Source organism: Nuphar pumila, chromosome 12, assembly GCF_984573655.1.
Source record: "Nuphar pumila chromosome 12, dmNupPumi1.hap1.1, whole genome shotgun sequence".
NCBI classification, from domain to species: Eukaryota; Viridiplantae; Streptophyta; class Magnoliopsida; order Nymphaeales; family Nymphaeaceae; genus Nuphar; species Nuphar pumila.
This window is the reverse complement of record NC_143260.1, coordinates 7,968,220-7,987,851: the sequence shown is the minus strand read 5'-3', so window position 1 is coordinate 7,987,851 and position 19,632 is coordinate 7,968,220. Positions and strand designations below refer to the sequence as shown.

General features: G+C 37.1%; 1 protein-coding gene across 1 annotated transcript in view; it reads left to right on the top strand.

Moving 5' to 3' along the window:
* Positions 1 to 3,222: 3,222 nt before the first annotated feature.
* LOC149819862 (uncharacterized) overlaps positions 3,223 to 19,632 on the top strand; it is a 33,579-nt gene continuing 17,169 nt past the window's right edge. Inside the window, exons 1-16 of the mRNA XM_089983106.1 lie at positions 3,223 to 3,280; positions 3,616 to 3,654; positions 3,752 to 4,185; positions 4,720 to 5,117; positions 5,201 to 5,323; positions 6,005 to 6,146; positions 6,376 to 6,677; positions 8,540 to 8,616; positions 8,746 to 8,840; positions 8,968 to 9,070; positions 9,210 to 9,304; positions 9,399 to 9,461; positions 15,505 to 15,580; positions 15,688 to 15,796; positions 16,506 to 16,618; positions 16,946 to 17,004. Coding sequence (XP_089839232.1) covers positions 4,181 to 4,185; positions 4,720 to 5,117; positions 5,201 to 5,323; positions 6,005 to 6,146; positions 6,376 to 6,677; positions 8,540 to 8,616; positions 8,746 to 8,840; positions 8,968 to 9,070; positions 9,210 to 9,304; positions 9,399 to 9,461; positions 15,505 to 15,580; positions 15,688 to 15,796; positions 16,506 to 16,618; positions 16,946 to 17,004 — 1,760 coding nt within the window. The 5' untranslated portion in view covers positions 3,223 to 3,280; positions 3,616 to 3,654; positions 3,752 to 4,180. The remainder of the gene's footprint in view (positions 3,281 to 3,615; positions 3,655 to 3,751; positions 4,186 to 4,719; positions 5,118 to 5,200; positions 5,324 to 6,004; positions 6,147 to 6,375; positions 6,678 to 8,539; positions 8,617 to 8,745; positions 8,841 to 8,967; positions 9,071 to 9,209; positions 9,305 to 9,398; positions 9,462 to 15,504; positions 15,581 to 15,687; positions 15,797 to 16,505; positions 16,619 to 16,945; positions 17,005 to 19,632) is intronic.

Genomic DNA, 19,632 nt, shown 5'->3' with positions numbered 1-19,632 from the left:
TCACCTCATGGTGTTTTTCAAAATGACCATAGGCCTGCCACTATGTTCACTCTCGGATGTGTGTTCTCACCCTTGCATGTCATCGTCTTGTTCAAATTCATCTCCAAAGTGCTCGTCACAAGGAAAGGATGCTTCGTTTGTGCCCTAATACACATAGCCATTCGGCCTGCGCTCCTTGGGCATAGGCAGCGCCCTTCCGCGCGCAAGATGCGTTGGCTCTCTTGCCAGATAAGTGTCGTGCATATGGTGCGCAGGCTCCACCATATACAATTTGCCAGACACATCATGCAATGTGTCTCTCACAACCTCAACGTCGTGCATGTCATACACCGACTCAGATGCATGGTGAATACCGTGCGACAGCCGTAGCAGTGCACACCACGCATCATACACATGTGCACTCGCATAAGCATCGCCTCATGCTTGGCACATTTTAGTATAATGCATGTATGCATTAACGCCCAAGGCATTGTGTGTCACAACGTAGTGTGGATGATCACTCGCCCCTGCCAGCGCATGCGCAGGTGCTTTGCGCCACCCTGCATGGGCTCTGTATGTTTCCTGTGGTGTGGTGCAAGTGCCAGGGCATGGCACACCATACACCTTCGGTATTATTCCTTGCATATCCAATGTTTGAGTCGCCGAAGGATCCATGGTCAGACCTTTGCCATCAGCAATTTGTGCGGTTGTCACATGCATAGTAGCTGGGAGTTCTTGTTGTAGAGTGGAGAGCTTGCTGTCAAACTGCTTGAGCTTTCCTTCTATGGATATTGTCCGTGCAACATTCTCTTCCAACCGTTGTTCCATTCGATGCTGGAGTTGCTCCAAAGCACTCTCTTTGAGCGGTGTCACTTTCAACGACACAGCTCTGATACTAATTGTTGTGTCGGTTCCTGAAGGATCTCATCGTTGAGGCTGTTTTGCTGGAGATTAAACATCTTAGTGCTTAGATGCACTAATACACACAAGCGTATGATCATGAAAATGATTTTGGCACACGTAGGCGCAGAGGTGCACACAGGCACATAGGCAGATCTTGCGCATGAAGGCGCACAAAAGCGTTGAGGCACACACAGGCGCAAAGGTGGATCTTGCATATGCATGCACTACTCCAAATATTACGCGTGCAGGAGTATTCAGGAGATCATATGCATTGAGAATGCTGCGTGAAGTGCAGACTGAGCTTCAGAACGATGATCAAGAGCTTAGCAAGAGCTTTTAAATGCGTTATATGCCAATTGACTTGCGATCGGTTGCATAACGTCCATACTTTCAACATTATTTTAAGATTACACGAAGAGAGGATGAAGAGGAAGAAGATGTAGATGAAATCCTCACAAGCATCCGAAGATTTCTTGTGAAGCCAAATCCTCAATTAAGAGGTTGATCTCCTTAATTGGAGCCAAAAGTGAATTATATTTTCATTCCATAAATTTCATATTACAAGATATGCTCAGAATTACAAAGCCTCCCCCATTTATATAGTTGACTCCCACTTGGCGCCAATTGCCATGGGCAACCCATGATTCAAAACTCGTTCCTGACACTCTTATCCCTGTTGTCGAGACCACTCAGTCCTACTGCTACTGTTGCTTGCTCACTGCCACTAACCCTGTCGGTGCCTGCTCAATTGTCGTTGACCTTGTCGCTGCTGCTCAACTGCCCTGACCTTGTCGTTTTTGGTCCACTACGCTTACCCGACTCGGCTGGCCCGCTTATGGTGCTGCTTGGCTAGTCTCACCGAACTTAGAGTCTTGAGTTTCACTTGGGTTCGCATCACTGGTGTTAGTAAGATGAAAACATCACAATAAGAATAAGGCCACCTAGAAGCACGAGTCAGACATTCGTGCACAATTCTCATATTTGTTCAAGATAAGATTCAAGGCAAATCTTCTTTTTAGGAGGTAGAATTATAAAACCCACACCTAACCAAGCTAAGTGGGCTCAACCCACCTGGCTCAGCTAGGTCAAGTGAGGATTCTCTCTCTCCCGTGAATGAAGGAAGTGGGAGAATGGGGAGACCCATATTAATAGGTTTTTAAGGGAGTCTCTTTCTCTCCCCATGCATGGAGTAGCGGAGAGACCTCATGTTAAATGTGGGAAGAGGAAGAGACCCTCAGGAGTCTCTATAAAAGAGCCATGAGCTCCTTTCTCTCCCTTTATTTTTCTGTAAGAGAAGGAGCGGTGAGGAAGAGGCAAGAGTGAGAGACAACTTGAGGAGGATGAACATTGTCGGGCCGTGGAAGGATGGCCGAAAGGTAAGCCACCTCTCCTCCTCGTTACTGTTGCGAGAGAGGGGGCGGGGGGACAAAGGGTGGCCCTCTATCTCGGACGCCCACCATGAGAAAGAGGGGGGGGGGGGGGGGGTTAGGGGGATAGAGGGTGGCCCTCATTCACAGCCACCCACCATGAGGAAGAGTAGGGGTGGGAGACAGAGGGTGTTTCTCTGTCTCCACCCAGCACTGCCGTCATGAAGAAGAGGAGCAAGGTGGTTGGGAGGCACCCCTGCCTCAGCCACCGACAACCATGAGGTTGCTAGTGGCACTCAGCCAAGAGAGAGGGAGAGAGACGCCACAAACTGACATAGTTCGGGTTTGAACCAGACCGAGTCGACCACTCACTTTGGTGGGTCTGCACCTAAACCAACTCGGTCTGTGTGTGATCCAGACTCGGTGTGGTTAGAAGACCAAATATATATATATATATATATATATATATATATAATAAAATATATATACATTTATAATATATAAAAAACAATGACCCTCTCAGTTTCCTATCACTAACCGATCCAAACAGACCAGTTATGAGTTTGGGTTCAGTTTGGTTTAGATCCATACTGAATCAAGTTTGGGTCTAGTTTGAACCAAACCCAGACTGGATCAGGGTTTGAGTCCATTTGGTACCAATCCCTGAACTGATTCAATGCAAAACACCATGTGACTGTCCTAAAAAAGGTCAAGACAAGACTGAACAGTGTCCTTGTCCAGCGTTCTTCGCCGAGGCGACCAGACTGGTAGCGGCCCGGACAAATGAACGGTCATACGTGAAAATGTAAAAGCTCATGTGTTTTTATGTAAAATTTATCTAAGATAAATTTGAGCCATATTCTTCTTCCAGCTCCTACTTTTCTTTATTCTTTTTACTCTCTCTCACACACACAGATCAGAGTTCGTTCTCACAAATTTAGGGTTTATTCCTCCCCCCCCCCCCCCCCCCCCCAAATTTCTGCTAAAATTTCATCTCGAAATGACGGATCTCTCTGCGCCTTCTTTCTGAGGTAATTCCGGCTAATCTTTCATTCTCTATCGATACGTCCAAGTTTTCGTAGATCTGAGAGCATTGCTGCTAACCGTTGCAAATCGGAGCCAATTTCATCAGACTTAGAGATTTCTTCGGCCATAGTTCTCCCCGTAATTGAAAGAAACTAGTGGAAATCCATAGGAATTCTTACCACAGATATCGTTTTGGTGTAGCCGCATAAAAGTATCGCGTTGTTTTTCTTCTCTAATCTTGCTTGTTTTAGGGAGTGGTTATTGTTTCTGCTCCGTTCATCTTCTTCCTTGTTTCGATTATCTGTTTTGGGGATTAGGGACTAAATTGCTTTTTGCGTAGGTGACGTGAAGACTGTTCGTTTTAGGATTACGAATTGACGTGAGTTTGTTATGCCCAGAACTTTGAAATTTCGATCACTTATGCTTGTTGGAGATTTTAGAAGAAGGGATTGATGCACTATTTTTCGGTTATGTAGCCAGCACTGTTTTGGATTCGATAGCTGTCTGTTTAAGCAGCGGGGGAGCATAAAATTCGGCGAATTTTATGTGTGGAGCACTTAAGAAATGCCGTAATAAGCATGCAGATTCGTGCGGCCTGAGATGTTCACGTTTGTGTGGTAGAACGAACATGATGATGAGGTTCTGATGTTCCAAAAGCATGGTGACATATGCAAATATGCTTTCTGAAGGGACATGGTGTTAATTTGTACTATTTAATTCTCTTTTATCTCTTCTGCCACGAAGGATGATCCGCATTCGGAGTGTCACTTCCTTCTGGTATATGCCAGGCACCTAGTGACTCTGGTTTACAGTCTTCAGCCGTTGGTTGAACAGAATGATCGTGTTATGTACAGCCACTGATTCGATGCATCATGCTGCAATCTTGCTTATGTCTACTATAAGAAATGTCGTGAGTTATAACCTAAGATTGTCTTGAGACTTAGACCAACATAGATGATGATGAGTCGGGAAGCACATTATGCGTGAGCATTGCCAAGATGAACTCATGATTCTATCTGGCTAATCATGCATCCTCTTTCTTTTAGTTCCCTGAGTTGATCTGGCAAGTTTGGGGCTAATCAGAGATGAGATTTGTGTATCTCATTTTGATGCAGGATACTTAGATCAGATTCGCCAACACATTTGAAGCTCATAAATTCTTTTTCTTTGTTTTGTTTTATTTTATTTTCTATTTTTCTTATTCAAACTTTGAGGGATTGTGCAGTCCATATAAAAGCAGTATCCATAATAATTGAGTGGTGCCACTTATGGATTCACATGATTTTAAGCAGTGTCATGGGAATGGAAGTCATGGATATGCACATAACTTTAGGGTGTGAAGCAGAATTACCATAGTTGAATATCCACATGTAAGACACATAGCAGATGGATATGCTAATTCTGTATTTTTTGTAAGTCTGACATCCTTTCGCACATTTTACAGGAGCCAAATGGACAACATCCAATACGCTGAGGAGCTTGTAAGGGAGTTTCTTGTATTTAGAGGTTTTACTAACACCCTGCAAGCATTTGAGTCAGAGCTGTCCACTGATGTTGGCAAAGGATTTCAAGTAGAGAAGATCTTGGATTTAATTTTCTCAGTTTATATTCCCAAGTTTGAGGCTGAAAAATTAGTTGCCCTTATGAGTTTCCTCCGGCGGTGCTTTCCTTCACCCTCAGACACAATATTTCTCACAACATTGGCCAAATTGGAAACCTCGGTTTTACGTTTTTATATTGTCCACACATTACAATCTGGAAGGAAAGATAAGGTAGTAGAATTTTTTGGACAGTATGGAAATGATTTGCTTCAAAAAGCTGAAGATTGGTCCCCATGGTTTGGTCAGTATATGTTTCTATCTTTAACACTTTTGGATGTCTAACTTTGCTTAGTTTTAATTATTTCCATTGAATATGCCATGCAGTTGTTCCTTATCTGAAAAATGCAAGTTTGGATCCCCTGTTTCGGGTTTACTTCTCAAAGGAGTGGTTTGATGTCTTGCATCTTTCCTTCAGAAACTTCTTGAATGAGATGCTTAGCGGTACTCATATCCTGTTATACCATAGTCTAGTGATTTATTGCACTTGTTCTTGCACTATACCTGGCAATAGGCCAGGTTATATGTACTTCTAGTTCATATTCATATTCATTCCCATTTGAAAAAATTGATTGGATATGGTTCTTAGGATGTACATACACCTAGTTTCAGGCATGGGTATAAGACTCATATATATATATATATATATATATATATATATATATATGTAAAATATAAAACCCTAAATTCTAACTAGATGTCACCAATGTCCATGATATTTTGAAAATATTGTGTTTTAGTTTTTCAAAGAAAACAAAAGTGAAGCATTCACTATTATTGGAAACATCACAATATGTTCTTAATGAGATCTTATTTCAGCTATATTTCATCTTTAAAGTACTTTTATTGTTTTTTGGACATTTTTTTTTTTAATTTTTAAACATTTTTAAGAAAAATAATACTAAAAACATATTATTTTATTTTTTTCAAATTTCTTTTTATGGTCTTAAGTGCCAAGATTTACTCTGGAAAAACTACTTGTTCTTTGACAAATATATTTCTGATCTTTTATCTTTTGCAATATGTCTAGGGTCATTATACATTTCATCATTGTATTCTATTTCCATTAAAATGTTTTTGATTTTAAGGATTTGAATGAGTACTGTGGCTGTATGTCCTTGACCAAACCACGCATCCCTGCTTTGCTGAAGCTTAGCACTGAAAAGGGTAGTATCAAGCATCTCAAGAAAGATATAAAACAGTTAAATATTCAGTTGACACAGCTCCAGGCATTACTAGAAGTGAAAGAGGCCCAGCTTTGCCAATTGAGGAGGTAGGCAATTATTACTAAGTGGCTTATCTGTTGCTTACTTTTAGTGTGTGAATTTATCTTTCATTTTTGTGCATCTCTTTCGGTTTGCTGTAATGTGTTTATTCTGTTATTATGCTGCATGTTTATACCTGTGCCTAGTGTATTAGCGATGTAAGTTTTTGCAAACTTTCAATGCTGAATTCTTTTACTTGCTTTTCTGACTGTAAGTCACCGCTGCTTTGACAATCAGTTCCCCACCAAGTGCATTGCAAACAAATTGCCTTGAGGAAGTTCCATCAGCAGGACCTTTACCAAATGATTCAGTTGATAGGACAATTGTTCCTCTGAAGGATCCAAAAGAGATGGCTGATAGTGCTACTACCTCCCATTTAGGTGGACCAAAAGTCAAATTGCAATCTCTGGATCATCCAAAGTATTCAAACCCTTTAAATACGCCTTCTCTGCCTGAACGAGAATGTTGTTCAAGCTTCATCCTGGGAAATGTTCAAGTGACAGATTCCTCTGTGCTGCATTATGAAGGGGTTGATTCAGGTTGTTCTTTTTTCTTTTGCTCTTTCTGCTGGTTAATTGCAGCCATGTAAATTGATCGATTGTTTTTTATTATTTTCTGAAGAACATATTTCTCTGTCTTGGTGATGTGATTTAGCGCTATATCTTGTTGGTTCGTGACATACTAAAGGAGTCTGGAAGTACTTCTAGACTTATTTCTTCTGTCTTGTCTTCTTTATGCATTGTGGAATATGTATTCATTTCCACATTCAAAGTGTAATAGGATAAATTTGTGCAAACACTTATTAGCAGACTGTAGTATATATTTCTCCAGGCTGAGACATTTATTTAAAATCAATAATATGTCCATAGTGGTGCTACAAGTTGACTGTAGTTGCTTGCAAGAAGTTCTTCATGGAAAATTTAGGAGTTTCTTGTTAAACATGAAAAGTGATATGATTAGTATCACCTCCTATACAATTTCACAATGACAAATAATCAGATACCAGGATGAGTGTGCTTATCCACTCCCACTGAAATATAAACAGAAGATCACTTCAACTGACAAGTCCATCTTTATCTAAGAAGTTGAGAGGAGAGAAAAAAACCAGAGACAGAGACTAACCCCAGTACAATGCCCAGAGTGGCCCTCTAATGTTATTTACGGGAGAGTCCTATCTAGGTTGATCCAAAATATACAATGTTTTGAAATATTTTACAGCAATGCTACTTATAGATGACATTAACTTGTGCTGGAATATCACAATATTGCCACTGGTGGGTGGTGTGAAAAATCTAATAATTACAACATTGCCACTTGTAAGTGTCAACAATAGTTAAATAAGTGCAATTTTGAACAACCTCCTTCAGGTCGTACGTGGTCCCTTATCAAGGACAACTTGTATTTAAGATAAAATTGAGCACAAGTGAGTCCTTTTCCACATACATTAGCAATTTGATTTTCTTAACTCACAAATCTTGCCATAAAGAGAATCTCTTGTGGTATTTGTGTGTGTTTGGTACAGTCATTGTACTTATAATCTAGTTGGGATCTCATGATGCCAGTCATTTTGACTCGATCTAACCTCACAGATGTGTTCAGCATAGTTGGTTTAGTGGGAATCAAATCTTGGATCGTGTTTTTTCAACAAAAAAACATGTTTTTGTGAGTTGGAAAAATTTGGTGCATTCATATTTCATAACCATCATTTTTGCATCGACAGAAAAATCTGTACACAGGTCAGATTCCAGCTATCCAAAAGCTGGTTTCTACTGAAAAGAACATGTAGATCACATCTATCATGTTAGATGTAACACACAAAGGAAAAAAGTGTGTGTGTGTGTGTGTGTGTGTGTGTGTGTGTGTGTGTGTGTGTGTGTGTGTGTGTTGGGGAGGGGGTTTCTAAGTTGATTATACTTACAATCTAGTTGGAATCTCATTATGCAAGTCATTTCGACTCAATCTAGCCTCATAGATGTGTTCAGCATAGTTGATTTAGTGGGATTTGAATCTTGGATCATGTTTTTTAAAAAAAAAAACCATGTTTTTTTAATAAAAAAGTAGGTGCATTCATAGCATCAGTTTTTGCATCACCAGAAAAAATCTGTACGCAGGTTGGATTCCGGCTATCTAAAGGCCGATTCCTACTGAAAAGAGCATGTAGATCACATCTATCATGTTAGATGTAACAAAAAAAGCAAAAAAAAAATGGGGATATGCTAAGGCGATGTAAACACTATATACATAGTGCATGCATGTTTGCACGGGTATCTTATTGGTATATTTCCTTTCTGAGTTCTTCAGAAAAGAAAAAATCACTTAATGTAAATAATAGTCTGCTAAAAAATGTTGAATATGGACTAGAAAAATCATACTACCAAGTACCTGATTTCACTGTTCCTAGATTTTGTTGCCACAGAACCTAGTGGGAATGATGTTCAGAGGGACGAAGATTTTCCGGAAGTGAAAGTCGAATTTCAGGTGTGTGCTAGGAAATCCTAATAGTCATTTGGTTTTTAATTCTTCCGAGTGTTTTGTCCCATTCTCTATCTTTCTGCCAATGGTTTATTTGTTTGAAGCACTTGCCTTACCAGCACCTGTAGCTTGCAGGAATCGTTTTTAGGACATACCAGTCCCATTAGCAGGTGTCGCTTTTCTGCTGCTGGAACAAACATTGCAAGTGCTTCTCGGGATGGAACTGTAAGGTAGTATATTCAGAGATTTAGTGCTATTTTTTATTTAGTTGACTGACATTTCAGTTTCCTCCTTTTCTTTTTCCTTTCCTTTTTTTTAAATACTAGTGTAACATTCTCATTGTATCTGTGGAGAAAGAATCTGGACATATGATTCATCAACCACAACATCTAGAAATGCAACCATATATTGTGGACCCGAGATAATGTCACTAGACTGGGAGTGCAAGTCTGATCGATTGGTATGTTTATGCTTGTTTTTATTTAAGAGAATGCTTCTACACTTGATGTTCTCATTTTTTATGAATTGTGAGTGCTCCTTGCATGTAATTAGCATGCATAATTCACTTCTGCAATTTGCTTCATTCTTCTTGACAATAGCTACTCATAGGCACTGCTGATGGTGGTATTAAGGCATGGAATGTGGATGCAAAGCGAGTTGTATGTGATTTTAACACAACTGCAGCATTTCCAAGGTTTTATTTGTTTGTTTGTTTTCATACTCAAATCTTATCATTTGGTTTTGCTATTTTATGGCGTTTTAAGTCTATTAAGACTGTGCGTTCACAGTGTCTTGGACTTGAAGTGTAGCCCAGTAGAACCAGTCTTTGTATCTGCAGCCGCATCCAGGGGGTAATTTTTCTTCAAACGTTTTTGCCTTTTTATAGTTTGTCCCTTGTTAAATTATGGTCTTTGTGGGAATATGATGTTATGTTATGCGCATATCTTCAGTATTAACTAACTGTTCAGTCTATGAAAAAGTCATTAATACTTGTGCCTTAAAACAGTTCTGAAGTTGTGTAACTTGTTAAAAAGATGGAATTCACTACCTGAAAGACAGTTTTCTTTCCATGAAGTCATTATTCATATCTTGTTGTTTATGTGCTTCATGTGAGATCCATGAAGGTATAGTGCAGATATTTGAAGATATGCTTTGTAGCTCCCTAATAATCACCTAAATCTTTGTCCTATGGTCAATATGAGGCTATGCATGTTGCGATAAGAATGGTGTGTGGATACTTCCAGAAGGGTTTCATACATGTGTTGAGCCGTATCGACACTGATATTGGTACTGGGTACTTCATGAATACGGTTCAGGCCAGTTTCAGAATTTATCCGATCTACACCTCAATCATTACCTATTGTATCGGATCATTTCATCCATTCATCATGGTTGTTATACACATAAACACATGCATAAGTACATTAGTATATGCATATAAACAATCTATTTCTTAAAAAACAATACATACTTATATATAATAGTTGTACCCCCATACCCATACTTTAAGAAATTTATGGGTCTTACCCAACGTACCCATGCCTGAACCTGTACCCGCAGTCTCGCACCTGTACCTATGTGACATAAGGTGTAACAGGCAACCTCATATGAATGCTTATGCTGCACAACCTTGTCATGCCAATTTTTGATATCAGGAACCAATATATAATATAATCTATGTTCATGAATAGAAGGTATTATTTGTTATTTAACCACATTGCTCTAAAAATATTTATTTGTTAAACATACTTCATAGTTTTTTCAGAGCATTCTAGTGAAATATGTAATGAAATACAAAAACACAAGTAGATGCATTTTGTGGGCTTACAAAACACTCAAGCGTGCACACAACCAAGGACCACTTATGGGTCAATACAAGAATACAAGCACAAAGCCAATAATGCGCAAGAGAGAGCGCATAAAAAATATAAGATGGATTTCATGTAAGTGCTTGAGACAAACTGTTGGAACGTGATGATTCTGGACCAGATCTGGTCTGATATTTGTATTTTCCTTTCTATATGTGCTGGACCGTATTACCCTTTTCCACGCTCTTGTATGTTTTATTTGTTTAAGGGTATTATTGTCCTAATGTAAAATTGACTGTATTATAAGTATTTGTAACCAATGGAACCCACTTTATGAAAAGAGATTCAATGTGGGAAAGCTGCAGCCCTAATTCTTTCTCTCTTCTTTTCTTGGTTAACGTGTTTGAGGCTCCACCTAGATATGATTTCTAATATGGTATCAGAGCGTTCTTGATCGGGATCACTATTGCTTTGTCAAAGGTGACTAAATCGATCACTCTCAAATATGATTTCTCTCTTCTTATTTTATTTCTTCCTGTCGGTTCCTCTTCCTTCTTATTCCTTCTCAGATCTTATTTCTTCCTTTCTTCTTTTCGTAGTTTCTTCTTCCTCCTCTTTCTTCAAAGTTCGACATTGGTTGTTGATCAGATCTGACAGCGACCAGATCTGAACCAAGATTCAAGATCGGTATTCGTTGTTGATCATATCTGACAACAACCAGATCTAAACCAAGATTCAAGATCAGTATTCGTTGTTGATCATATCTGAAGTCAATCAGATCTGAATTAAAATTTACAAATTTTCTGTTGAATAAGACTAATTTATAACTGTCAACAATCAGATCTGAATTAGATTCAAGAATCGTTCCTTATTTTCGTGCCATAACTTTTTTCCCACTAATATTCTTTTTACCGCGGTGACTCATATGTTATAGTTGGTCTCATCAAATTTATTGGGAACAATAGTTACAACTTTCTAGAAATATAAAGAAAAAGAGAGAAATGAGGGAGAGGGAAAAAGAGTTGAAGAAGGTTGATGGCACACTTTCCGAAGCAACGAACCGACACTTATCCGATCTTTGTTGTCCAGCACACAATCTTCAAATACAAATTACAGTAAGAAAACACTAAGGCTCAGATACCATGTAATGAAATACAAAAACACAAGTAGATGCATCTTATGGGCTTACAAAACACTCAAGTGTGCACTAAACCAAGGACCACTTATGGGTCAATACAAGAATACAAACACAAACCACTAATGGGCTGGAGAGAGAGAGGTGTAAGTTTTATGAAATGATATTTAAAAAAAATATTTTTGATAAAAACGGTTTTGTGAAAGCCAGACACCAAATAATAAAACCCGGCTCACACTAGGGTGAGATCTGGGTCGAACTCAGGGAACGAGAGAACTTTGTATTCCACACAAATTGCAAGCTTTATTGCTTTTAAAATAAAAATAAATAAAAATAACTAACTATTACAATGTGTTATCCTCTTGCAGAGGGCTAAAAAACAATAATAAATGACCTTTTTACAAACCCGAATTAATGAATTAAATAAACCTAAGCTAAAAGAAAAGAGAAAAAGGGTCTTCAGTTTCTTGAGCTTGTAGTCCCTTTGATCTTCACTGCTTCTCTCTTTTGCTTATTGTTCTTAGACTTTATTAGTTAAGGGCCTTCTGAAGGGTTCTCCTGAGAGCTCTTTTGAGGGGACCTTTTGGGGACCTCAGAGGGCTCTTCGGGAGCACTTTTGAGGGTCTATGCAAAACAAAAACACCAAAAAAAACAAAACAAAGAAAAACTAGAAAAAAATTTAATGTTAGTTTAATAAAAAATCACAAAAAAACAAGAATCTAACTAGCCTATAACAATTTACTTGACATGTGACTAACTTGAAACTAACATGTAACAAACTAATTCAATAAAAGACAAAATAACAAACTAATTAACTAACTAACAATAAAGGAACTAACTTATAACAAACTAATAACAAATTAACTAAGAACACAAGAAAACTATATTAGCCAAAATCAAGACTTGACTAAAACTAAAAGACAAACTAATACAAACTAAACTAATCTAACAAGAACCCTATACTGTACGGATTTTCAGAATTAATTAATAAAACTAAAATAAAAATTAACCTAAGCAATCTATCTAACTTAGCAAAAATCGACTATTATTTTGACTAAATATGCATGAAAAACAAGTCTAAAGTAAATGACATGAATTGAATTCGATCTAAACTAACTAAATTAAGCAACAATTACTCTAAGCTACAACAAAATGTGAATGAATAAAAAATAATAATTTAATGTGAATGATTCTAATAGAAAGACCGACTATCACTGAAAGGAAAATTTGGCTAAATACAACTAATTAAAATTCAGAACTATGCTAACTTGATCTAATAAAAATAGCAAAAACTTGATTTAATATAAACCTAAACTAACCCTTTAACAATAAATTAATCAAGAAATAATGACATTAACTACCGAAAATTAAAAATGATTTAAAAAGATTATAAAACACTAGCCGGCTAAAAAAAATTTAAATAAAAAAAAATACCGAAATCAAAAGAATATGATATGAACTAACTTAACCTAAATCTAACATCAACTGAATTAACAATCACTAAAATATAAAAAATACGCAATGCTGCATCTACCAATTTGAATAAAATAATATTAATCGACACTAAAATCAAGAAAATTGGCTAAACTAAATTAAGCTATTTTATTTTTTTATTATTTTGCAATGAATAAAAATAAGTAATCGAAACTAAATGCAACACATGAATGAAGATTAAACTATGCTATAGGCCATAATGCAATATGATGCATGTATTCTACGAAATAACTGAAAGAACTAATCTAAATAATAATAAACTATGGAGAGACAGGGGAGAAGAAGCAAACCTCACGATTTACCTCCGATGGAGGGGTTGAGAAGTAGAACGTGGTCTTTCTTCGGGCTGCACGTAGCTCCGATGATGGGGACAAGAAGAAGCTAGCAAAAATAAGGATTAGAAGCAAGATGAAACAAGGAGGGAAAGAAGAACCGAGGGAGGAACCGGCTAAGAATGAAACATGGGAAGAAGAGGAGAGAGAGAGGGAGATAGAGCTGCGTGAAATCCAAGAGAAGAAACACCCCCTATGGCTGGAAAACTACTATTTATATTATAAAAAATAGGTTACACGTTTTTCTAAAGAAGTCCAATTAAGTTTTGAAAATTTTGAAAAGCCTCCTTCTGAAAAAGTGTGTATCCATAAAAGACACTTCTAAACAGAATAAAACACTGGTTAAACATTAGACTAATAATTAAAAGGTCCTAAACTAAACAAAACACTGAAAAATGCAGAAAAGAGCTTGCAATATGCGATTTTACCTTTATTTTGAATTTCAAAGCAGTTTTTTCGCAAATATTGACAAGAATGGGTTTTTAATGCAATTTTTCAATGGATCATGTATAAAAATGAATGAATAAGATGCAAAATATATGCATGATCAGAGAGCATAAAAAATATAAAATGGATTTCATGTAAGTGCTTGAGACAAGCAACAATACAAGAGGGAAAGCCTCTATTTATACACAAGGAGAGGCTCTTAGAGCCGTTGGGAGCTCCCCATTTCTCTTTTCTTTCCCCCTTCTCTTCTTTCTTTCCTTTTCCCTTTTCTTTATTCTTTCCTTCTTCTTTTCCCTCTTTTTTTCTTTCCAATTCCCATTGTCCAGCCCTTAAGACTGCCTCTCTTACCTATTCCCAAGGGGGAATTGACGCTCAACCATTAGCTCTCTCTCTCTCTCGCATTAAACCTACTAAAACTTAGGGAAAGGATGCTATTTTTTTTTCCTAAGTTACCAACCTAAACAGCACTACACGCTCATCCCTCCCCCTCTCATTCACACCTAACTCTCTACAGCCATCTCTCTTGCTCTCTTGCTTCATCCAAAAACTCTTTCTTAATAAGACCATCCAGTGTGTAATCATATTCACCTCATGTTTTGTTAAACTCTTAACAAATTCGACAATGTGGACATTGGGTCATGCAAATAGGCATGACAACTAACTTTATGGTAAGACTTAAATAGAATTTACACACAATTCCTGTGTTTCATAGCTTGCTTTCGAATTGATCAGAGTCTGTCATGAAACAAAATAATATAAGGCACTACATTAAGTTTCACAAGAAATGCAAACATCCTCCCAACATTGATTACATACCAAAAGACTTGTAAAATTGAAGCTATCGTTCGGGGAGCTCCCAACGACTCTGGGAATTTGACAATAATTCCCTCAATAAAAAATATAAAAAACAAAAACAGAAAAATAAAATTACAAAAATACAAAAAGACTGTTGTGCTCCTAAAGGCCACATCCTATTACACAGTGGGAAAGACTAAAATACCCCTAATGGGTATTGCCTATTACAAACATATATATATACATATTAATATGTATATATTATATGTACATACACATATAAATAAGTATATATAAATATATAATATATATACTTATATTCTTAACAAAATAGTCTTTTGAAGTTGTGCATATTTTTTGCATTTAGACAGACAGAGAAAAGTTATTTTTTGTGCTTTTCTCCTACTATTTCAGCTCTACAATGATAAACTTGTTTCATTTTTGCTGGTATGCCAGGTTTCACACTTGGCATTGAGCTGTCCAACTTGACCTTAATAATGTAAACTGGTTTGATGGTGTCCAGTTCAACTTGTGAATATTTGGGTGATCTATTTGTGTGAATTATATATTGACTGATTTTGTCCCATTTTGGATTGTTAAATTGTTCTATCTGATCTCATTTTGCGACACGTTTTATCCACTGGACTGGCATAATTACTCGTGTAAATTCTAAAAGTACACATTAGGTACTTCCAGAATGGATCCAAATTGTTGCCAGGTTGATTTGACTGCTAAAAATTGTTCAACTAGTTTAAAAGATCAAACACTTGTTAACTCAACTTTGAAGTGATCAGTACCCTCTGTCACGAGATACATGTGTTGTATTGTGTACATCTATGTAAAAGAGGTGGTCATGTATCTGTGTTTGACATTGTGCTGACAGGCATGACTCAAATAATGTTGACAAATGGGGATATGCATCCTTAACTGTGTGGAATTTGAAGACGTGGAAAGCTATGGTATGTGTCTGCTCCCAAGAAATGTTAGCAGTCCTATATCTTTGAGTTAATCCTTTAGTTGAACAAGTGAATGTTATTGTTTAAGTTAATCTTGTGTTCTTTTGAAGACAGCCCTTCCTCTGGGTGAAGATCCACCAGCAATTACTTCTGTCTGCTTTAATCACAATGGGAAGATTTTAGCAGCATCGGCAGTTGATGGAATGATCCATATGTTTGGTATCCTAATTTATGTTAATGTGTATAGGCCTCATATTTGTACCTACTTGTTCTTTCATTCCTCACATGATTCGTGGCATTCTGTCACTAAGCTTGTTTGTCCTTGTGAGATCAATGAGCTCATGGGCCTCTCTTGGTCTACAATATGGTAGAACGGAAATCCAGGTAGGAAATAATGCACATTCTTGTCATACCCACATCCATCTACCATCTACCATCTACCATCTACCATCACAGAATTGCTTTCCTTTGATTAAGTTTAACAAATTTTGTCGTTGATCTTTCTTAATTTATTTATCCTTTGTTCTTGACATTACATCTTAAGCTTATATTTTTCTTTGGATAATATTATAATGTGTTTATTCTAATGAACCTGATATACATTTACCTTTCATGGCTAGAAGATTGTTGAGTTATGAAGAAAAATAATGAACAAATTGAAATTTTGAATTATAAATTATGGCAGGTTGAAGTATCTGCCACTCCAACGAATAGAATACTCTGAGCATATGCTAAAATGTAAATCTAACTGCTATTTGACTTTCTACTGGCATGTTGCCTGCCAAAGTTTATATGTTTGTTTGGTACTGCACGTTGAAGGACAGTAGAACAATCTCACTTCGTACTTTTTAAGAAAGCCAGATTTTTAACTTTGACATCTGCATTTTGCTCGATATGGCAACACACCATTTTTCTTAATCAAAGCAAGACATGTCTGCTGGATTACAAATTACGGGTTGGCCTGCCCATGATTCAGCTGTTAGTTCTGTGCAATTTGGCCCTGATGAAACAAGCATCTTCAGTCTAGGTTGTGATGGCAAGGCAAGTAATTTTTTCACAGCTTTTAATGAATTATTACATTTTTAACTCTAATCGATGATGAGATGAATTTGACTGGTATCTTTTTGTCTGTCTTGCATTTAATCATCTAAGAGTATTAGCAATGCCTACCATTTTTATAATGTAGTGCCATGATAATTAAATGTCAGTTCATGTTGAAATCTTTTAATCCTGGTTTGACCTTATTTTTTCTTGTAGGGTTTCCTTGTACCTATTCTATGTTTTCTTGGCCCACCATTGTGGATATGATTCTAATATCAGATCACATATTTTATGAAGAGCTTTGCTGATAAATTGCACTTATTGCAGATATTTGAGTGGAGCTTGCAAAATCAAGGTCGAATTCTTTGGTCCAGGGACTGTAGCAGGTATGGAAGCTGTCCACTACTATTTAGTAGGCTACCAATATTTACTCGTTTTGATGGAAGTGATGATAAATACCATTTTATATGAAAAAAAAATCTAGAAATGAAAAGAATGGAACATAGGCTGATTTTTATAGAACTTTTGAGAAATGGATCTATGTAGAAACTTTTTGTAATCAATATTACTTTAGTTCCCAAAATCATGAAGCCACATGCAAGAACCATCAGCACTAAAGATTATCATACAGCCACTCCTTAGAGCTGCTGCTGCCCGCTCATGGTAATGATGCAATGGCTTGTATGGAGTTATGATAGTATTATAGATGATTGTATAATGATGATGGTGACTGTTATGAAAGTGGTTACGTTGATATGGTGAAACATGGTAATGCAAATATAACTATGATAATGGTTATAAATGCACATAGTGATATTGGTTTTTGTGCTGCACGACCATGTTGATAATGGTGCATAATGAAATGAAGCAACACTTGCACAAATACAATGCCACAAAGGGGCTACAAAGGTGCACAAACACAAGGGTCACTTATGGACCAAATACAATAAGCCACTTACGGGCAAGAATACCTCAGACACAAAGACCACAAGATCACTTAAAAAATATAAATTGTATTGAATATGCTTAGAAAAACATTGCAAACAAAGTGGGGCAAGCAGCCCTATATATACACATGAGGCACATTGGGGAGCTCTCAATATAGAGCTGTTGGGACTCCCCAACAGTCCCAATAGCTCTATGGTCATATTGACCATAAAGCCCTTAGACAAAAAAAAGTAAATACAAAATTCCAAAACTGTCCCTATGTTAAATTATATATCTAAATCATTCAATGTAATATATATATTTTATATATATAAAGTAATACATATACATATATTAATATATATGTATATGTATCTACTTATTATATATATAAAATATATATTTCTGTTTTTGTTTAGCCGTAGGGGTAGAATAGTCTTTTCCTTCATTTTACGCACATTCAATTTATGAATGTGATTGTAATTTATTTTTGTTTTTCTTTTTCTTTTATTTTTTGTTTTTTGTTTTACTTTATGTAAAGTACCTTGGGGGGCCCACTAACATAGACGTTGGGCCCTCTCCAACGGTCACATTTGTGACCGTTGGAGGGGCTCCAACGTCTATGAGTGGAGCCCCTCCAAGGCCCCTCATGTGTTCTTCTTATAAATAGGGGGTTCACCCCTTTGTATTCTTCATGGCTTTGAGTCAAAACCCAAGTTCTCAATAAATCGATTCCATTGTTTTTATGCCTTTGTGCATTTGTGAGTTATTTGTGAGTTGTGCCTTTGTGCACAAGTGTTCTTAAGTGTTCTTATTGTGCATTCGTGGTGGGTTTATTATCAAGAATATTAAGGTCTTGATCCTAGTATCTTGGTGGAGATACTTTTACATGGTATCAGAGCCTCGTTGAAGAAGGAGGATAGAGCATCCCGCCACTTGTGAAGTACCTCGGTAATCGTGCCCTCAAGCTTGTGAAGTTTTGAAGTATATCATCTTCTTCGGGCGATATTTTAGAAGCAACTTTTGTCAAGAAAAGTTGGAAAAACTCTTAAGGTACACATTATTTTCTATCATCTTACCTCTCTAATGGGTGAAAAAGATTCTCACTTCTCTCTTGGGTTTAAACTTAGTGGTTCGAACTATCATGTTTGGGTCGGCAATATAGAAGCACATATCAAAGGGAAAGGCCTTTGGGGATACGTTCAAGGTTCCATATCGGAACCCGAACCCAAACTTTCTATCATAGAGAAAGGGGATATTAAGATCCTTGAGGGTGAAGATAGACAAAAGGCCCTTGAAGAATATTCAAAAAAGCATGATGAGTGGGAAATGAAGAACTTCAAAATTTTATCTTGGATTTTTTCATCCGTGAAAACCAAGATCAATGCCAACATCATTAAGTTTAAAAGGGCTTCCGATGCGTGGTTGTACCTTGAAAAAATGTATACTTCAAGGGACCTATCACACAAATATTATCTCCAAAAGAAAGCTTTGACTCTTCAACAAAATGATTTGTCTATTCGGGAATATTTTGCCGAATTATCATCTATTTGGGACGAGCTTGCTATGCTCGAACCAAAATGGAGCGGAGAAGCTATTGAATTAAGACACAAGCAACTAGAGGAAGATCGATTTTTTAATTTCTTAAATGGTCTTAGACCCGAATTTGAGCAAATTCGGTCCTCTCTCTTATCCGCTTTCACATCCCCATCTATTGAAGATGTCATCACCAAGTTAAGTGGTGAGGAAACACGTATGGGGATTAGTAAAAATAATCTGAGTATTCTTGCTACCCCTTCTCAAAGTGATTATGAAGGGGTTAATGCCGTGTCAAGACCCGAAAATAACTTGAAAACCTATAAACCTCCACATTTCAAGAATCAAGGGCAAGGAGGAAATGATCGATATGGGAAGAGAGACTATAGCAAATTAACTTGTCACTTTTGTAAAGAACCGGGGCATATCAAACCCCTTTGTCCTAAATGGAAGAAATTTCTTGCCGCGGCTTTAGCATCCCAATCAGAAGAACGACCTTCGTCATCAAATGAGTCTCTTTCGCTTCAACAAATTGTGGATGCTCTTCAACC